The sequence below is a fragment of the Haliotis rubra genome, unplaced genomic scaffold (genome assembly GCF_003918875.1).
Source record: "Haliotis rubra isolate DU_JTF1 unplaced genomic scaffold, ASM391887v1 Scf114, whole genome shotgun sequence".
Classification (NCBI taxonomy): Eukaryota; Metazoa; Mollusca; class Gastropoda; order Lepetellida; family Haliotidae; genus Haliotis; species Haliotis rubra.
The window spans coordinates 1,661,536-1,683,445 of NW_025765048.1; the positions used below are offsets into that span (position 1 = coordinate 1,661,536).

The 21,910-nt window shown below is 44.7% G+C and overlaps 1 protein-coding gene across 1 annotated transcript; it reads right to left on the reverse strand.

The window, feature by feature from the left end:
• Nucleotides 1-1,068: 1,068 nt before the first annotated feature.
• Nucleotides 1,069-18,786, reverse strand: LOC124253270. The gene is made up of 2 exons (XM_046687013.1): nucleotides 18,378-18,786; nucleotides 1,069-1,895 (listed from the first exon to the last, which is right to left on the reverse strand). The coding sequence occupies exons 1-2, from the start codon at nucleotides 18,430-18,432 to the stop codon at nucleotides 1,420-1,422; spliced, it is 531 nt and encodes a 176-aa protein (XP_046542969.1). The 5' UTR covers nucleotides 18,433-18,786; the 3' UTR covers nucleotides 1,069-1,419.
• Nucleotides 18,787-21,910: the final 3,124 nt, after the last annotated feature.

Below are 21,910 nucleotides of genomic sequence, written 5' to 3' on the forward strand. Positions count from 1 at the left end.
ACAATTTCCCTGTGGATGACAAGTTCTACAGAACACTGCCAGGTTCTACAGTAAAGTGCCTTGATTACAATGTTTGCACAGGTAAGTGCTAGGTTGTGAGCCGGCACATTTTGTGCTTGTTCGCCACAGTTCCTCATCAGGGTCTTTATTAGGCGGAAATTGTGGAACTGTTCAAGTACATTCCGTGGTGAAAAACATGACCTCGTGACTTAATGTACAGTGAAGCTTTTTGAAGTTACTTTACCTGGCGGTCGGTTGAAGGCTTTTGAATCGTGGAGCTGGGATGTACATGGGTTTCGCTCCTCTAATAAGTAGAACTACAGCCTCTACAGGCTAATTGTGGTAAATGTCGGGCAGACATGCATGTTTAAGGGGGTCCTCAACTTTGTAGGCCTGGATGAGTGAGTGAGGGGTGTTTGGATGTGTGAATGTGTGTATGTGAAAGGATGTGTGTGGATGTGTGAAAGGATGTGTGTGGATGTGTGAAAGGGTGTGTGTGAATGTGTGAAAGGGTGTGTGGATGTGTGAAAGGGTGTGTGTGGATGTGTGAAAGTGTGTGTGTGGATGTGTGAAAGTGTGTGTGGATGTGTGAAAGGGTGTGTGTGTGGATGTGTGACGGGTGTGTGTGAAAGTGTGTGTGTGAAAGTGTGTGTGTGTGTGTGTGTGCGTGTGCGTGTGCGTGTCTTTGGAAGGGTGTAATGCAAGATCACCCTGAACCCGGTCTATTCCAGAAAGATACACGAACGTCGTCAGTTTTGACGTCACACAACAGGGAGACGTTCTCAGCAGAGGTGCCATGTTTATTCAAGCTTTCGTAAGTCAGCCAATGAGAATTGACTGGCAAGAGTGAGTGAGGTTTAAAGCCGCTTCAAGCAGTAGCCCAGATATATCGGGGAGTAATGATATGTCGTGGGACGAAGGCTCGAAGTAACGCAAGCCTTTACAATCCTATGAGCACTGGTGTGGAGCCGACAAACATTAGCATAATTAGAGGAACACAAGACAACCATAGAAGTTAACATCGGCGTTACATTAAGACGGGATACCGACAATATATACCTAACAAATATAACAGTTATGAAAATGTACAACATCGATTTCACTCCAGGTTACCGTCCGTGTTTCATCCCAGTCAATAGCCGGTCCAATATCACCTCATCATGGATTCGTTCATGGTCACCACGTAATGCCAATGTTATATGCTCTCTAACAGCCACCCTTCCTATTTGTGCATCGATATAACCCCCACCCACCAACACCTCTTTGAACATCTCCTTACACGTGCTGTTGCGGCAGTATTGTCAAGTCGGAGAACTCACGTGTTGCATCGCACATAGTCTGCAGACATGTTGATAACTGGTACAGTCAGTTAAAAAAATATCATCACGTATATAAAAATGGTATCCATGAAATCTGAAATCAGTTAATGGATAAACGAACATTGTCCTCCTCAGCGCGGCCTGGCCTGTTTACTCCCGCCCCCGCTGTGACGCTGTGGTAGGTCGTGTCGCCCATGTCGTCCCGGGTCATCAGCTTTCTCAGATTGGCGACTGCAACCTTGACATCGCGTAACAACGACGTAAAGTCAAGGACGACGATGCTACCGAGAGACGCCACGAGAACCAGGACCCCCACATAGCCAATGGACTGCGCGGACGGGCGATAGTCCGGGACACTGATGCGCTTCCGGACTGTGGCGGAAATGTTTTCCTTATTGAGTAAGAGTCTGCTTTGTATTCGTTTAATCTCCATCTCAAGCTGCTCTTTGGTCATGTTGGCGACAAATGTTGTGTAGATGCTGCAGTCACACACACAGTTGGCAGTGTTGGTGGTGTTTGTGGCCAACGTCGTCAGCCCATAATCGACTGTAGTGATGAACGACCCTCCGGACACCCCTGAAATCAGACAGATGGAAATATATATATTCATGATAATGTTGTATTTACCGCCGATGGCCGATTCAGGACATCACAGCGTGGAGACAGAAGCAGAGATAAGCACGAATAGTGAGTGAGTTTAGTTTTACGCCGCTTTCAGCAATATTCCAGCAATATCAGGCGAGGGACACCAGAAATGGGCTTCACACAATTGCACCCATGCGGGAAATCGAACCCGGGTCTTCGGCGTGACGAGCCGACGCTTTAACCACTAGGCTACCCCGCCGCCCTTAAGCACGAATAGGTAGAACTAATAATAACGTCAGTTGAGGTGCGACCAGTTTGGAAATACTGTTTGAAAATACTGTTTGGAAATACTGTTTGCGCCGCTTCCACCAGATATCGGTGCAAGTTCATGCGGAAGCAGGTTAGGGTCCAAGGGGTTATAGCTATAGTCATCGGACTGTTTCCAGAACGCGGGGATATGGTGGTGTAAAAGAATACATACAGGTAATAGGGTTGGCGGAATGCAAGTTCAGCTGCAAATACTGACCATGTGTGGTCACCAGTCGAGCTTCGGGACTGTTGGGTCGGATAGTGGTTAAAGCATTCACTCGTTGTGCTGGGTTCGTTAACCCACGTCTGTGTCCAGTTGCCATGCTATTGCTGGAATGTTACAGCGGCGTAAAACTATATTCATTTACTGTTTGGCGTTTTGTGCCTTAATTTAACCTGGGCTGTAAAGACGTCTGTGAGATGACGTCAGCCTGCCTCTCCCCACATCTACAGACATATCCCTGTCCGACCATTGTGAATGTAAGCGCTGAGTTCCTACAATAACGTCAAACGAGACGGACAAGAAAACTGCCTTGTACTGGAGAAATATGATCCAATTATCTACCCGTAAACCCAACATTGAGAGCACACCGAGTCTGTCCGGAATCACCTGTTCACAGGAAGTCCGATTCCGTTTCTCAAATGTAACTCGCTCCTGCAGCCGCATCACCAAATACAGACCTCAAAGCCAATAAGAGCCCTGATTTCATCTACTGCGGGTCCGGCTTCCATCCACCAACTTACTAGGAAATCAATATTTATTTATGTATGTTGATGCAATATACAGGAGAATGCACTCGTTTTACACTTATGTTGTTACCTTGTTTACAAACAACATACAGCTGGGATGCTTCTGAAACAAATATATACTCATGATATGGTCAAATATATACTCATGATATGGTCAAATATATACTCATGATATGGTCAAATATATACTCATGATATGGTCAAATATATACTCATGATATGGTCAAATATATACTCATGATATGGTCAAATATATACTCATGATATGGTCAAATATATACTCATGATATGGTCAAATATATACTCATGATATGGTCAAATATATACTCATGATATGGTCAAATTTGCTCATGATCAACTCTATGCTTTATAGCATATGGTCAAATATATACTCATGATATGGATGAGGAATCAGGGTTTTTAGCGCTTCTTACGGATGATTTTATATACTACGACAATACAATTTATCCGGGCGATTTCAAGCATACGCCAGAGAATAACTCTTAAAGAGTTAAGTTCTGTGATATAAATGTCACAGGCGACATGTTTATATTAGAAAGGAGGAAAAAAACAACCAGACTGATTTGATTATATCGGTTTGACTGGATTTTCTACACTGATTTCAGCGACAACAAAATCCAGTTTGTCAATAGCTAACGAGCATTATCGTCGACGCAACGAATGTCCATGCCCACTTTACATTTGATCCATAATCAATATGTTCATAATTAAAGGTACACTGCTGCGTCCGTGTCTTGCATTGTTGGGATAGAAACTGGACGGGTATAAATGTGATACATAGGGCCGGGCTGCTGATCTGAAAATGGTCGGAATCTCACACAGGACTTGCGTATTGGTGAAACCATTCTTTGTGGATGTAGCATGATTATGTTTTAAAGGTATATCAACAACAAAACTCTTAAATCTACTAAAAATTCTATTTTGTAAATAAAATTAACAAGGGTCTGTGATCATTTGGATCATCAAAAATGAAGAACTTGCAGCGCAGTGATCTTGATCATCTAAGTGCAGAAAAGGTCTCAACACACTCAAAACATCCATGAATACAGAAGTAGACAAGAATGTTCCTTCCTATGTCACGTAAAGAGATGTCTAGCAGAGGTTAACGTGGCTGGAAGTTTCTTGAAGATTTCTGGAAGTTTCTTGAAGATTTCTGTTCCGCACGCCCGGTTATTACAAACGAACCGTCGAATCCACGATGTGGTGTTGTCCAACGAAAGACAGCTAATGCTGCTAGTACACTCGGTTAGGACATTGATTTTGGCACTTCTGAGCGTATCAGTTCACCAGGAACAAAGTGCCTCTAATCCAGCTCTGTGTGAAGCTGGATCAGAAAGGTTCTTGCACCAATTTGTAATTATACTTGGGTCGCCACTTCCTGCCAAGGAATAGTCGAAATAGTGAACAGATTTGACATTACCGCCAGCAAAGACGGCAAAGCTGTCCCATGTAGATGAAAGTTTACGGCACCCGTTTCTGGAATGCCGACGATGTCATCAAGGTGGACTGTCTCCCAAAAGGTCAGGGGGCGGTGGGGTAGTCAAGTGGTTAAAGCGTTGGCTTGTCACGCCAAAGATCCGGGTTCGATTCCCCACATGGGAACAATGTGTGAAGCCCATTCTTGGTGTCCCCCGCCGTGATATTGCTGGAATATTGCTAAGAGCGGCGTAAAACCATATTCACTCACTCCAAAAGTTCAGACTACAAAAAGATCTTGCAAACTGGGTAAATTCAGGATGAAATTATGATTAAGAGACGTGACAAGGTAAGTCATGATCTCCCTTCATGGAAACCTGCCAGTGCACTGTTTAAGGGGGAAGGAAATACTGCATTGGCAGAGGTCACGGACATTGACGACGTTATAGCAGCGCGCAGACAGAGTAAGGACGGATCCCGGCGCTGTTAGGGGATTGAATTGAATCATCCATCTAAGACTAGGCACCTTGTTTCATGAAGTACCAGTAACTGAATATATTCAGTGTCCCCAGAAACATATTCCATTTGGTGTAAAGGACAAAGTAGCTGTGGATATTATGACACCGGGTGTTGGGTAAAAGGGTATTAAACCTTTCCTTCCTGCAAGTACACGAGTAGCTCCCGCCATGCCTACTGTTGGCGGTAGCCCAGTGTGCTCACACAGCATAGTGCCAATACACCTGGTTACACACACCGGTGAGCAGTGATCATTGCATTAACTCTTCGTCGCTACGCTTTTTGGTAGAGCTCAACTAAATCAAATGATTATTACTTCATGTAATTATTTCATTCGGGCACAAACGCACGTAACACAACCGGAAATTGCTTGCAACGTTGCAATTTTTATGGCAGTGCACAATTACATGATTGGAACATTGAAAGAGAAGGGACCAGTTGGGTCGATAGGAGATAGACAAAACCCGCTTGTAAATAATGGACCCGTGTTTCACTTGCCGCTAAACCATGCACATATAACTCTGTGACGAAAACATATAATTATTTATTAATAAATGGGTAGACAAAACTGATGGGTGCAGTTGTCGTGCAGTGATGACCAGGTGTTGAAACACGCCCGCAATATACTCCCAGTGTGACCCCCCGTGTATGTTAGCCCTGAGTCGTGTATCAATCAATCATCCTTTTTATTACCATAAGTTTACAAATACATGCAAAGCATCATGGGGGTATTTTTCAAAAATATATCACTTTTAGGCTATGGCTTGAAACAAATCCAGCAATTATGTACAGGTAAACTAATCATGTCATGTTGACAGACATTATAATGGAAATAAATTTACATAGATTTCTTAATTGCTTCATATTATGAGTTTCAAATAGGGCTGACATTTTATAATAGTTAGGGTTGTTTACATAATAATTCTTTAAATACATATTTCTGGAAGCAGTAAATTTATTACATTGAAATAAATAATGAAACTCATCTCCGAGTTTGGAGGGACATGACGGACAGAATCGTTTATTTGAGGGAATATTTTCCCAGCGACCTGTTTCAATAGGTAATTTATGGTTGGCGGTTTTAAATTTGATTAAAATATTACAGTGCTTTGTTCCTAATTTACGTTCCAGTAAAGAGATATCATAATGAGATTTCATACATTCGTAGATAACAGCTGTAAGATGGACAGTTGCCGTCGATGGCCTATGATCCCGTGGGGGCGAAGTGAGTGAGTGAGTGAGTGAGTGAGTGAGTGAGTGAGTGAGTGAGTGAGTAGTGAGTGAGTGAGTGAGTGAGTGAGTGAGTGAGTGAGTGAGTGAGTGAGTGAGTGAGTGAGTGAGTGAGTGAGTGAGTGAGTGAGTATGCACAACATTTGCCTTGAAAGGTTAATGTCTCTTTATTTATTTCCAGATTTTCAACCACAGTGCAATACAAAGCTTGTGAAGAAACCTGGAGAAGATCTAGAATACCGGAACTTGTTCGTTCATGTGTTTCCTTCTTCGTTTCCGTCAGTATATTCTGACTGATGTCGAGACTAACGTTTGACGCCTGTGTTATTGGATGACCATTTGGTATTTTGTGTCACTTGTCCCGAATGTGTACTGCACTACAACAGGACATCCCCAGTGAAGTGCCTGACTTCGTATGGTGGCCCAGTGACAACAACACGTATTGATGTCTAACGGTTAACGTCGTGTGCAGGTACATCGCCCTTGTGTTCGTTTGAAGTTGTCACTGTGGCCCACACGCAAGCAAACTCTATTTTATTGATTATCACTTCTAAGGTATAGGGCCCTACAATTAACATCTACGTCTTTGGCGAGCACCGTAATTTTCATTTTTTTCCGAAATAGAAAAATTCAGTTGATAGATCAAAGACACGAACCGTGTTGATTGCTCAGTGGGAGTGTGGCTGTAGGAGACAGAGTGAATCTGGCTGTAGGAGACTGCGTGTGTCTGGCTGTAGGAGACTGCGCGTATCTGGCTGTAGGAGACTGCGTGTATCTGGCTGCAGAAGACAGCGGGTGTCTGACTGTAGGAGACTGCTTGTATCTGGCTGCAGAAGACAGAGTGTGTCTGGCTGTAGGAGTCAGCGTGTATCTGGCTGCAGGAGACTGCGTGTATCTGGCTGTAGGAGACTGCGTGTATCTGGCTGTAGGAGACAGAGTGTATCTGGCTGTAGGAGTCAGCGTGTATCTGGCTGTAGGAGACTGCGTGTATCTGGCTGTAGGAGACTGGCTGTAGGAGACTGCGTATCTGGCTGTAGGAGACTGCGTGTATCTGGCTGTAGGAGACTGCGTGTATCTGGCTGTAGGAGACTGCGTGTATCTGGCTGTAGGAGACTGAGTGTGTATCTGGCTGTAGGAGACTGCGTGTATCTGGCTGTAGGAGACTGCGTGTATCTGGCTGTAGGAGACAGAGTGTATCTGGCTGTAGGAGACTGCGTGTATCTGGCTGTAGGAGACTGCGTGTATCTGGCTGTAGGAGACAGAGTGTATCTGGCTGTAGGAGACTGCGTGTATCTGGCTGTAGGGAGACTGCGTGTATCTGGCTGTAGGAGACAGAGTGTATCTGGCTGTAGGAGACTGCGTGTATCTGGCTGTATGAGACTGCGTGTATCTGGCTGTAGGAGACTGCGTGTATCTGGCTGTAGGAGACTGCGTGTATCTGGCTGTAGGAGACAGAGTGTATCTGGCTGTAGGAGACTGCGTGTATCTGGCTGTAGGAGACTGCGTGTATCTGGCTGTAGGAGACAGAGTGTATCTGGCTGTAGGAGACTGCGTGTGTATCTGGCTGTAGGAGACTGCTTGTATCTGGCTGTAGGAGACTGCGTGTATCTGGCTGTAGGAGACTGCGTGTATCTGGCTGTAGGAGACTGCGTGTATCTGGCTGTAGGAGACAGAGTGTATCTGGCTGTAGGAGACTGCGTGTATCTGGCTGTAGGGGAGACTGCGTGTATCTGGCTGTAGGAGACTGCGTGTATCTGGCTGTAGGAGACTGCGTGTATCTGGCTGTAGGAGATTGCGTGTATCTGGCTGTAGGAGACTGCGTGTATCTGGCTGTAGGAGACTGCTTGTATCTGGCTGTAGGAGTCTGCGTGTATCTGGCTGTAGGAGTCTGCGTGTATCTGGCTGTAGGAGATTGCGTGTATCTGGCTGTAGGAGACTGCGTGTATCTGGCTGTAGGAGACTGCTTGTATCTGGCTGTAGGAGTCTGCGTGTATCTGGCTGTAGGAGACTGCGTGTATCTGGCTGTAGGAGACTGCGTGTATCTGGCTGTAGGAGACTGCGTGTATCTGGCTGTAGGAGACAGCGTGTATCTGGCTGCAGAAGACAGCGGGTGTCTGACTGTAGGAGACTGCTTGTATCTGGCTGCAGAAGACAGAGTGTGTCTGGCTGTAGGAGTCAGCGTGTATCTGGCTGCAGGAGACTGCGTGTATCTGGCTGTAGGAGACTGCGTGTATCTGGCTGTAGGAGACAGAGTGTATCTGGCTGTAGGAGTCAGCGTGTATCTGGCTGTAGGAGACTGCGTGTATCTGGCTGTAGGAGACAGAGTGTATCTGGCTGTAGGAGACTGCGTGTATCTGGCTGTAGGAGACTGCGTGTATCTGGCTGTAGGAGACTGCGTGTATCTGGCTGTAGGAGACTGCGTGTATCTGGCTGTAGGAGACTGCGTGTATCTGGCTGTAGGAGACTGCGTGTATCTGGCTGTAGGAGACTGCGTGTATCTGGCTGTAGGAGACAGAGTGTATCTGGCTGTAGGAGACTGCGTGTATCTGGCTGTAGGAGACTGCGTGTATCTGGCTGTAGGAGACAGAGTGTATCTGGCTGTAGGAGACTGCGTGTATCTGGCTGTAGGAGACTGCGTGTATCTGGCTGTAGGAGACAGAGTGTATCTGGCTGTAGGAGACTGCGTGTATCTGGCTGTATGGAGACTGCGTGTATCTGGCTGTAGGAGACTGCGTGTATCTGGCTGTAGGAGACTGACGTGTATCTGGCTGTAGGAGACAGAGTGTATCTGGCTGTAGGAGACTGCGTGTATCTGGCTGTAGGAGACTGCGTGTATCTGGCTGTAGGAGACAGAGTGTATCTGGCTGTAGGAGACTGCGTGTATCTGGCTGTAGGAGACTGCTTGTATCTGGCTGTAGGAGACTGCGTGTATCTGGCTGTAGGAGACTGCGTGTATCTGGCTGTAGGAGACTGCGTGTATCTGGCTGTAGGAGACAGAGTGTATCTGGCTGTAGGAGACTGCGTGTATCTGGCTGTAGGAGACAGAGTGTATCTGGCTGTAGGAGACTGCGTGTATCTGGCTGTAGGAGACAGCGTGTATCTGGCTGCAGAAGACAGCGTGTATCTGGCTGTAGGAGTCAGCGTGTATCTGGCTGTAGGAGACAGAGTGTATCTGGCTGTAGAGAGACTGCGTGTATCTGGCTGGTGTGGAGACTGCGTGTATCTGGCTGTAGGAGACTGCGTGTGTATCTGGCTGTAGGAGATTGCGTGTATCTGGCTGTAGGAGACTGCGTGTATCTGGCTGTAGGAGACTGCTTGTATCTGGCTGTAGGAGTCTGCAATTATCTGGCTGTAGGAGTCTGCGTGTATCTGGCTGTAGGAGATTGCGTGTATCTGGCTGTAGGAGACTGCGTGTATCTGGCTGTAGGAGACTGCTTGTATCTGGCTGTAGGAGTCTGCGTGTATCTGGCTGTAGGAGACTGCGTGTATCTGGCTGTAGGAGACTGCGTGTATCTGGCTGTAGGAGACTGCGTGTATCTGGCTGTAGGAGACAGCGTGTATCTGGCTGCAGAAGACAGCGTGTATCTGGCTGTAGGAGACAGAGTGTATCTGGCTGTAGGAGACTGCGTGTATCTGGCTGTAGGAGACTGCGTGCATCTGGCTGTAGGAGACTGCGTGTATCTGGCTGTAGGAGATTGCGTGTATCTGGCTGTAGGAGACTGCGTGTATCTGGCTGTAGGAGACTGCTTGTATCTGGCTGTAGGAGTCTGCGTGTATCTGGCTGTAGGAGTCTGCGTGTATCTGGCTGTAGGAGATTGCGTGTATCTGGCTGTAGGAGACTGCGTGTATCTGGCTGTAGGAGACTGCGTGTATCTGGCTGTAGGAGATTGCGTGTATCTGGCTGTAGGAGACTGCGTGTATCTGGCTGTAGGAGACTGCTTGTATCTGGCTGTAGGAGTCTGCGTGTATCTGGCTGTAGGAGTCTGCGTGTATCTGGCTGTAGGAGACTGCGTGTATCTGGCTGTAGGAGACTGCGTGTATCTGGCTGTAGGAGACTGCGTGTATCTGGCTGTAGGAGATTGCGTGTATCTGGCTGTAGGAGACTGCGTGTATCTGGCTGTAGGAGACCGCTTGTATCTGGCTGTAGGAGTCTGCGTGTATCTGGCTGTAGGAGTCTGCGTGTATCTGGCTGTAGGAGTATTGCGTGTATCTGGCTGTAGGAGACTGCGTGTATCTGGCTGTAGAGAGACTGCTTGCATCTGGCTGTAGGAGTCTGCGTGTATCTGGCTGTAGGAGACTGCGTGTATCTGGCTGTAGGAGACTGCGTGTATCTGGCTGTAGGAGACTGCGTGTATCTGGCTGTAGGAGTCTGCGTGTATCTGGCTGTAGGAGACTGCGTGTATCTGGCTGTAGGAGACTGCGTGTATCTGGCTGTAGGAGACAGAGTGTATCTGGCTGTAGGAGACTGCGTGTATCTGGCTGTAGGAGACTGCGTGTATCTGGCTGTAGGAGACAGCGTGTATCTGGCTGTAGGAGTCTGCGTGTATCTGGCTGTAGGAGTCTGCGTGTATCTGGCTGTAGGAGACATAGTGTATCTGGCTGTAGGAGACTGCTTGTATCTGGCTGTAGGAGTCAGCGTGTATCTGGCTGCAGAAGACAGAGTGTATCTGGCTGTAGGAGTCAGCGTGTATCTGGCTGCAGAAGACAGAGTGAATATGGCTGTAGGAGACTGCGTGTATCTGGCTGCAGAAGACAGAGTGTATCTGGCTGCAGAAGACAGCGTGTATCTGGCTGCAGAAGACAGCGTGTATCTGGCTGCAGAAGACAGAGTGTATCTGGCTGCAGAAGACAGCGTGTATCTGGCTGTAGGAGACTGCGTGTATCTGGCTGTAGGAGACTGCGTGTATCTGGCTGTAGGAGACTGCGTGTATCTGGCTGTAGGAGACTGCGTGTATCTGGCTGTAGGAGACTGCGTGTATCTGGTTGTAGGAGACTGCGTGTATCTGGCTGTAGGAGACAGAGTGTATCTGGCTGCAGAAGACAGCGTGTATCTGGCTGCAGAAGACAGCGTGTATCTGGCTGCAGAAGACAGCGTGTATCTGGCTGCAGAAGACAGAGTGTATCTGGCTGCAGAAGACAGCGTGTATCTGGCTGTAGGAGATTGCGTGTATCTGGCTGTAGGAGACTGCGTGTATCTGGCTGTAGGAGACTGCTTGTATCTGGCTGTAGGAGTCTGCGCGTATCTGGCTGTAGGAGACAGCGTGTATCTGGCTGTAGGAGACTGCGTGTATCTGGCTGTAGGAGTCAGCGTGTATCTGGCTGTAGGAGTCAGCGTGTATCTGACTGTAGGAGACAGAGTGTATCTGGCTGTAGGAGACTGCGTGTATTTGGCTGTAGGAGACAGCGTGTATCTGACTGTAGGAGACAGAGTGTATCTGGCTGTAGGAGACAGAGTGTATCTGGCTGTAGGAGACTGCGTGCATCTGACTGTAGGAGACAGCGTGTATCTGGCTGTAGGAGACAGAGTGTATCTGGCTGTAGGAGACTGCGTGTATCTGGCTGTAGGAGACAGTCTGTATCTGGCGGTGGGAGAGAGAGAGTGTCTGGCTGTAGGAGACTGCGTGAGAGAGATCTGGTGAGAGAGAGAGAGAGAGAGAGAGAGAGAGAGAGAGAGAGAGAGAGAGAGAGAGAGAGATGTTTATGCCGCTTGACGTTCTAGCGAGCTGAGATACCTTGGTGCACTTTAACATATAGATACCCAGCTCAGATACACTATACAGAACCGTCCAGTCCCTGTTTCATCCTACCAAACCCAGCCAGGGTAACAACAAGTACTCTCTTTTAGCCTCTTCTATTTGAATGGCCGACCTCTCCAGCCACACCCTCTATCCACTAGCCTACAGTCCTTAAGCTGTTTGCCTTTTAGTGCACTTGGAATAGATAGTTCGGGGCGACGCGTGTGTTTTGTTCACATACATCAGAATGGAAACTGTATGTTCCACTGTTTAATGAAGATACAAAGACTGTGATTCCGGTGCCACGTGATCAGTTTGAGGAGTGGTAAATGCAATCATAAAGTATTGTTATTTCCTGAAATATTAATGGAATACTGTTTATCTATAACCCGGAAATAAGAAAGCTTAAATGGAAAATAACAACGCTTCCCTTTGTAGGGCTTTTATATCTGCTATAAAAAAGGGCCCATTGACACATCCCGTATTGATCTGCAGTTCTACTGCCCCTCCCGTGATCTTGCGCCGGAATACCTGTCGGTTTTATCACTTTTAGATGATATCTGTCAATGTTTTACTCTTAACACGGTCGCTTCAGGGCACGCTCGGGTAGTGGAACGGACCACTCAAATGGGAATTCTATAATTGTGTTACCGGATAGTTTGTTTGTTAGTATGTTCTTAACGCCGCACTCAACAACAGCCCAACTGCCAAAACGCACAGTTGTCAAATGTGAACACCAACATTATGATAGAAAAACGCACAGTTGTCAAATGTGAACACCAACATTATGATAGAATATGTTCAAGAGTATGTAACTGATCAAAACAAATATTAAGTCCTGTGTTTGTTAGCTGAAAAAATGACCTGTTTCTGTTAAGTTTTGTTGTGTTTTGTGTGTTTGTTTGGTTTGGTTTGTTGTGTGTGCGTGCGTGCGTGCGTGCGAGCGTGCGTGTGTGCGTGTGTGTGTGTGTCATTAATCCAATTATTTTAGATTCTTCATTTCCAAAAGAAAGATTATAAATAAATAAATAAATAAATAAATAAATAAATAAATAAATAAATAAATAAATAAATAAATAAATAAATAAATAAATAAATAAATAAATATTTTATGGAATCATTTTAACAACATTAATGACATCAAGTTATTAACAAATACTACTGAAATAAATAAATAAATAAATGTTTTATCGAATCATTCTAACAACATTGATGACATCAAGTTAATAACAAATACTACTGAAAACAGTGGGGAGGGTGGCTGAACTATTGGTATTATATATCTTTAATGAGGTAAATAGTTTAACTTGTAACAGGGTAGGGCTGCGCAATATAACCGGTTTACCGGTATTTTTCAGACATGAAAACGATACGTATTGCGATACGCTGATCGAAAACCGGTATTTTGACATGCATTCGGAAAACTTCGTAACGGTCGGAAATCTTCGGATATTTCCGTTTTTTGAATTGTTCTTTTCCCTGTTTCATTAGTGCCAAATGTTACTTACATTTTTATTTTGTCATGATTAAAAGTTTTTATAAAAGGTTAATCAATCATAGTGATTTTGTTGTGTTTTTGCTTTATAATCAAGCATTAACTCGATTATAAGTAGTTTAAAAAAATAATCCTTGCAATATATTGCAATACATATCGCAATATATGCTTCCGCATCGCAATATGTATATCGCAATATGAAAATTCTCTGCAATACCCACCCCTATAACAGGGACGTCGGACTGAGATTTGCATTAGTCGTCCAAGCGCCCTACTGTCAGTTACGTCATTTACCTTTAACAGTCAAACTTATTAATATTGCCTGAATCCGCCTCTGTTTTCAGGACAATCCAGGACTGTCAACTTGCTTCCTTCCATCCCGTTCATACTGCAAGCCAGGGCCAAGTTCGTTGAAAGTGGTCGGTGGGTGTTGACGGTGACGTAGGCGCCGTTCAAAGATATCCCCAAAATGCCATCCATGTTTTGAAAGGTAGTTATTGTCTCCTGTTGGTTCGGACTCACCTGGCTAGTGACCTCGGTGGTGTGACTGTAGTTTTGCTGCCGGATAAGTCGGGTACGGTAATGTGGTCTAGGTAAAGATCACGAGAAACATACATTGGTGACGAGAAACAGTCGTCACCAAGCCGATATTCGGAAGGTTGCGGGAATTGCGGATCGAGGACGACCTTCAGCTGAGTTGGCAGTATACATGGCTGAAAGTATGTTGACATCAGCGTGGCAGCTTTGAACGACCGTCAGGGAATACGAAAGTCATAAAAGCTGAGAATTCATTTTTTGTTAAAACTGATAAATCATTCGCGTCTGACCCAAAAAATGAACTGCATGTATCTTGGTTGCCGACTGAAGGCTTCAGTCACGTACGCCTTCTGCAAAGTGTCAGCTGTGATCGATCTCTGGCTAAATATACTGATACCTCATGTTGATGCCAAATACCCGCCCTATTATGTTCTTCACAATTGATTTCTCTCTCATAAAAACTCTAATAGACTGATTATCTGGGATAACGTAAAATCCTGACATTGATCGGAGATATCTTAACAATGGACCTTCGCGCAATCTGATCAAAATGAACGTTAAATTAATAATAGTTATTATAAATTCGAATCGTTGTCCTAAACGACTAGATATCACACAGTAGGAAGCAACGCTACGTCACGGGCCGAGGGAGAGCGATAGTTTCAGTTTCAGCTGCACAGCGGGTAACCAGCCCAAGAAGAATTAATTCTAATAATGCTGACAACAAACGTATAACTCCACACTGCTTAACAAATACCAAGACAGTTCACTAATGACCCGGAGGAGGGTTGGTGTGAACTGTAATAGCGAGCAGTTATTCTTAGTTCAATGCCGCCATTGAAAGCTGTTTGCATCTTTGTCACTTGAGAGCAGCAATTTTGAAGAATCGATGTTAACAATGCATCATTTTGACTGGTAACGATATAGTTTACAACAACACATGGCATATCGCTGATGTCAGTGTGTACGGTTGATTGGTTGTTTGCCCGCCATGTCATCGTAGACAACTCACAGCGACACACGCCCGACGGAGCAATATTAGCGCACATTCACAACAACACCCACCCATTACGTAATCCCGATAGCACAGTGTCGCAACACCGGACTTCTGTGGGGGAAAACGACTTCAATATCTATTATAGCGATTTCCATATCTATTTTAACGATTTATATATTATTAGAGGCTAAGGCCTGTGTTTGCTGCAGTAAAGGTTGGTGCTATTTGTTCTGAAGGTCACTTGGCCGCGTTCTGGCCATCTCGACCTCAGGTAACCAGTCACAAATGGCGAGTATACGGAATTTGACAAAACAGAAGTGATATTCAACAACCTCCCTAGAAAAGCGTGAGACATTACATATCTCCCGAGAAGGTCGTGACACGTTACAGACTTCACTGGAAAGTTCATGGTACGTTGTATATCTTGATAAAAATGGTCGTGACACATTACCTGTCTCCATAGAAAGGTCGGGACACATTACATGTCTCCATAGAAAGGTCGGGAAACATAACAGGACTCTCTAGGTGATACGTTACATGTCTCCCAAAAAGGTCGTCTACTTCAACTGAACCACAATAACCATGGCTGGTGTCTTCCGTAGTCCAACTGAACTACCAACAGAGTGCCACATGCACGCTCTTGGACGCAGTGAAGAAGCTTTCATGAATAACCTGTTTCGTGCGTCCACGTACTGTGTTGGCGCCTGTCTGGTGTTGAAGATCATTCAGCACTATTAGGTCTAGATATATAAAGACAATCTACAATGATCGAGTCTGGACCACAGATTGACATGAGGACCATCGATCTACCATATGGCATACGACGACATGGATCGGATGAGCTAGTAAGTCAGACCGATCCCGTTAGTTGCCAAGACCAGTTCCAATGTGGGTCTTCACGGCGAGAATCTGTTTGAAGGACTCCTGACATGAAACTCCGTCACCGTGAAACACGTGTTCATGGCTTCTCACAGTACAGAGGCTCCTCGTAAACTCACTGTACGTGGGGCATAGGACAGGTGTCAGGTTACTCGTAGTTAGTGACAAGAAAGGGTCTACATAAAACCTTCCGGTCAGAAAGTGTAAACAAAATATGAATTAATATAGTGGATTTATCCGGAGTTACGTTTATCACAACTACAAGATGGTTGAATGTTGTCTGAATCAAATCTTTAAGAAGATGAATATTTGAGTGAGTCAGTGAGATGTACCGCCTCGAACGATATTTATAACCCGGCTTGAGGTGGAATATATGCAACAGCTGAAGTCTGCCGCACAGATGAAATCCGCGAGAAGCAAGGATATGGTGCTGGCAATGTCACTTGGACGCATCTGTGGAAGTCGCGGTGGCTGAGCGGGTTAAGCGGCTGACTTTGTGTGCTGGCGATTAGGTGCCTGACTCCGAGGGTGTGGGTTCGAATCCCGAACGGGACTCAACTCTAAAAGTACTAGAATTTGTACTTTACTAAGAAAACGTAATCCCAAATATAACATATGTTACATTTGACCGCTTTCTAAATGACATTGTGTAATCATCGCATCTGGGTTTGTAACCAGCGAGCATAGAATCCAAGAGCCTAAAGGACGCAACTCTCAACAGTGAATTGCGAAGCTTTGGACGATCTAGAATCCTTTAGAATAATTTGACTGAATTAATTGTAGTCGTATATGATAATTTTATGTTATGAATATTCTTCCATGATGAGGCGTGGACCAAGTAGACAACGATACGTGTAAACTATCGTGTAGAAGATATTAATATCTTGTAACACACGGACACTCACGGCTGGGATTTCTTGTTTGTTTTTTCATGGGATATAGTTTGTATCGCATGCAGTTAACCGTAGTTGTTTACTGTAGTGAGCTGGTGAATGAATGATTTGGTACTCTTTTCGTTTGAGTGCATTGTTGTACAAATGCATTCGCTGTGCTAAATACTATCTACATGTACATACCAAGATTATCGAAGCTGTTCTTAACGGTACTTCAGTTATGTAACAGTATATGTAATTTAACGCTCCACGTAATAGACAGGAAGGGCACGATATTGAATCATAATACTTCTTAGGAGTTGTTTTTTAATACATAAACTTCGGTGGGTGTAGTAACTCAATATAATGATGACGGTGATGGTGATGATGATGATGATGATGATGATGATGATGATTGTGGTATATGTTGAACTAGTCAGGGTTCGAGTAGTGCCAACTGATGTGAGGTTAACGTGTGATTGTCCAGGACTCCAGCTGTCTATACTATGTTAGTATGACAGCTAAGTATGGACGTTGTCTTGGGCGAGTGGTTAAACTGCTGGATCGTGAGGCGGGAGGCCCGGGTTATTCCCTATAGGGGTAAATTGTGTGAAAGTTATTTGGGGCGAACCCCGTTCATGAACTGGTTGCACTTTATTGCTGAAATGGCGTAAAAAACTATCCCGAGTCACTCTCGCGATAAATAAAGATGTACAGCTAAGTGTAATCACTAGGTTTTCATTACCAGATGCTGCATACACCCATGCCAGTAGTTGAACTATCCCGGGAATCTCTGCTTGGAACTGGGCGGCGGATACTCTCATGTTGGGAATCGAACCCTGGGTTGACCTCCCTCACCGAGTAACTGTAACCATGGAACTAACTCTCCACTATTGCATCATTTATTTTTATTTGTTTAATGCTATATATATTTGTATAGCGCCATTATCCAAGCTCATCTCATCTGCTCAAAGGCGTTTTGTTTTTCCCTCGATCATGTGGTGGTTTTGTTTCTTTTTGCCTTAACGCCATGTTGCATACTACAACATTCCAACTGATTTTAAGAGTGGACCAGACAATCCGGTGATTAATATTATGTGCAGCGTGCCAAGCCGCCAGGGTGCGATAACACACACTGAACCGAGCCTGACCACCGCATCTACTGTGTCGCCCTTCAGGCCAATCAGGGGCGGTGGGGTAGCCTAGTGGTTAAAGCGTTCGTTCGGGACCGACCCGGGTTCGATCCCCACATGGGTACAATGTGTGAAGCCCATTTCTGGTGTCCCCTGGCGTGGTATTGCTGGAATATTGCTAAAACCGGCGTAAAACTAAACTCACTCACTTACTCACTCAAGCCAAGCATAGGTTGCCGGTGCCCAGCACTGTATCATCAAGTCCCTTGTGTCACAGGTCTCACAGCATGTAGTGGGTTGGTTCTATCACTTGTATACCTGGGTCAGGATAAGAACTCGGGGCTTACACCAACCACTGCGTTATAGCTATAGTTATAACATATTGGCTGGCCAAGTTCAACAATAATCTATTTCATATATTATCAATGGAACTTACACTATATTTGTGAGGAGTCCTGACCATGTAGTAGCCGGTAGGCTGGGCAATCCTAAAAATACTATGCTTTTTCAGTGTCTTCATACATATTGTTAATCTTATATCACTGGTCCACGCTACCACGAGACTATACGAGAGAGAACTTACCAGAGATGTGGAGCCAGGCCAGGACATGTAGGAGACGTCGCGTGCGCACGTCCATCCCAGCAACAGACGTAGTCGTCAACGTTGGCGAGGATGAATGTTGATGTCAGAAGTAAAATGTGATATCCAGTTCATCTTCCTGTCACCAAACTCGGCAGTTCCTAAACACCTCCCCTTGAAATTCAGTGAGACAGTTTCCAACAATTTACTCTCAATGAAACACCTTTCTCAAAGTAACATGTAATAGTTTTTGTCAAGGGAGAGAAATAAAACTAAAAGTTATCCGACTGTCTGTGCATTTCTAGGGCGGGCGGCATATGCAGCAGACGACACTCCGAGCAGCCGACATCTAAATAGTGTTCTGTGTTTCTCAGCGGCGTCGCGTTCTGCGCTTCTTGAAGTCCCTCACTCGCCGCCTACCCGGGGGTAATATATCACCATGGCAACCAGACACACAGGTAATCCGTCCGCCAGGAGATCTAATGTTCGTGATGGCACATGCGGATTGTCAATTAATGTAAAAGCAGCAATTATCGTATATGTTCTCCTAAGAAAAACAAATACGACAATAGAATGGGGTGAACTGAGTCCCTAAACATTAGCTTTTAATCAGATCGGTGTTGTTATATTTACAAGTGTGGTCGGTTTATTGTGGCGGGCGTCCAGCTCTGTTGTCGTTAGATTCATCCTATAAAGTAAAAAGCTTTCACTGACGTGATGTTTTGTTTGAGTGGTGTTGTCCTCGTCAAATTGGAAATGGATGCGGATTTAGTGTGCTTGGATTCATAGCCATGTATATTTAGCGTCATTTTCTATTGAAAAGAATCTATTCAAACCCGTCCTCTTCTTCATGTTATTGTTATTGGTTGTTGGTCATCATCGTCAGCGTTGTCAACTTCATCATCATCGGCGTCATCATCAGCAAAGTCGCCCCTACCTGATCTACACTGACCAACCTTGATACCTACATTGACCTACTTGAACACCAACTTTGATACCTACATTAACCTACCTGAACACCAACCTTGATACCTACATTAACCTACTTGAACACCTACCTTGATATCTACATTGACCTACCTTGATACCTGCATTGACCTACCTGAACACCAACCTTGATACCTACATTGGCCTACCTGAACACCAACCTTGATACCTACATTGACCTACCTGAACACCAACCGTGATACCTACATTAAGCTACTTGAACACCTACCTTGATATCTTCATTGACCTACCTTGATACCTGCATTGACCTACCTGAACACCAACCTTGATACCTATATTGACCTACCTGAACACCAACCTTGATACCTACATTTACCTACCTGAACACCAACCTTGATACCTACATTTACCTACCTGAACACCAACCTTGATACCTACGTTTACCTACCTGAACACCAACCTTGATACCCACATTGACCTACCTGAACACCTACCTTGATGCCTACATTGACCTACCTAGATTGACCTATCTGAACACCTACCTTGATACAGATACCTATATTGACCTACCTGAACACCTACCTTGATACCTACGTTTACCTACTTGAACACCTACCTTGATACCTTCATTGACCTACCTGAACACCTACCTTGATATCTACATTGACCTACCTGAACACCAACCTTGATACCTACATTGACCTACCTGAACACCAACCTTGATACCTACATTGACCTACCTGAACACCAACCTTGATACCTACATTGACCTACCTGAACACCAACCTTGATACCTACATTGACCTACATGAACACCAACCTTGATACCTACATTGACCTACATGAACACTTACCTTGAAACCTATATTGACCTACATGAACACCAACTTTGATACCTACATTGACCTACCTGTATACCTACATTGACCTACCTAAACACCTACATTGATGCCTACATTGCCCTACCTGAACACCAACCTAGATTCCTACATTGACCTACCTGAACACCTACCTTGATACCTACATTGACCTACATTGATACCTGCATTGACCTACCTGAACACCAACCTTGATACCTACATTGGCCTACCTGAACACCAACCTTGATACCTACATTGACCTACCTGAACACCAACCGTGATACCTACATTAAGATTGAACACCTACCTTGATATCTTCATTTGACCTACCTTGATACCTGCATTGACCTACCTGAACACCTACCTTGATACCTATATTGACCTACCTGAACACCAACCTTGATACCTACATTTACCTACCTGAACACCAACCTTGATACCTACATTTACCTACCTGAACACCAACCTTGATACCTACGTTTACCTACCTGAACACCAACCTTGATACCCACATTGTACCTGAACACCTACCTTGATACCTTGACCTATTGACGACCTATCTGAACACCTACCTTGATACAGATACCTATATTGACCTACCTGAACACCTTGATACCTACACCTTTGACCCTACCTTGATACCTTCATTGACCTACCTGAACACCTACCTTGATATCTACATTGACCTACCTGATTGATACCTACATTGACCTACCTGAACACCAACCTTGATACCTACATTGACCTACCTGAACACCAACCTTGATACCTACATTGACCTACCTGAACACCAACCTTGATACCTACATTGACCTACATGAACACTTACCTTGAAACCTATATTGACCTACATGAACACCAACTTTGATACCTACATTGACCTACCTGTATACCTACATTGACCTACCTAAACACCTACATTGATGCCTACATTGCCCTACCTGAACACCAACCTAGATTCCTACATTGACCTACCTGAACACCTACCTTGATACCTACATTGACCTACCTGAACACCAACCTTGATACCTACATTTACCTACCTTGATACCTACATTGACCTACCTTGATACCTACATTGACCTACCTGAACACCAACCTTGATATCTACATTTACCTACCTTGATACCTACATTGACCTACCTGACCACCAACCTTGATACCTACATTTGCCTACCTTGATACCTATATTGACCTACCTGAACACCTACTTTGATACCTACATTGACCTACCTGAACACATACCTTGATACCTACATTGACCTACCTGAACACCTACCTTGATACCTACATTGCCCTACCTGAACACCAACCTAGATTCCTACATTGACCTACCTGAACACCTACCTTGATACCTACATTGACCTACCTGAACACATACCTTGGCGTTTACCTGCGTTCATCTACTTTAACACTTACTTTGACCTTCTCGAATACTTACATGTGACTTTAAATCTTAACCCACTCACTCGATTCTTTACCTTGATCTATGTGATTAACTACTTTGATCTACCTGAGTCCTTACTCATGAATGAAAAACCCCTTGACATATCTGAATTTGTCGCTTGAATTATCTGAATTAAATATCTTCATCTACCATAATACCCAAGCTTACCTACCTTGAAGACAAGAACTTATGGATGTCTACATCAATATTTTGATAGACACGACGAAAAATGAAGAAGTTGACATCCATAAAGTCTTGCCTTTATGTGTGTTACTTCTAAG

Coding starts and splice junctions, on each gene's coding strand:
- LOC124253270 (XM_046687013.1), bottom strand. CDS start 18,432: ATGGACGTGCGCACGCGACGTCTCCTACATGTCCTGGCCTGGCTCCAC. Junction 1,896..18,377: donor GGCCTGGCTCCACATCTCTG/GTAAGTTCTCTC, acceptor GTCTGATTTCAG/GGGTGTCCGGAGGGTCGTTC.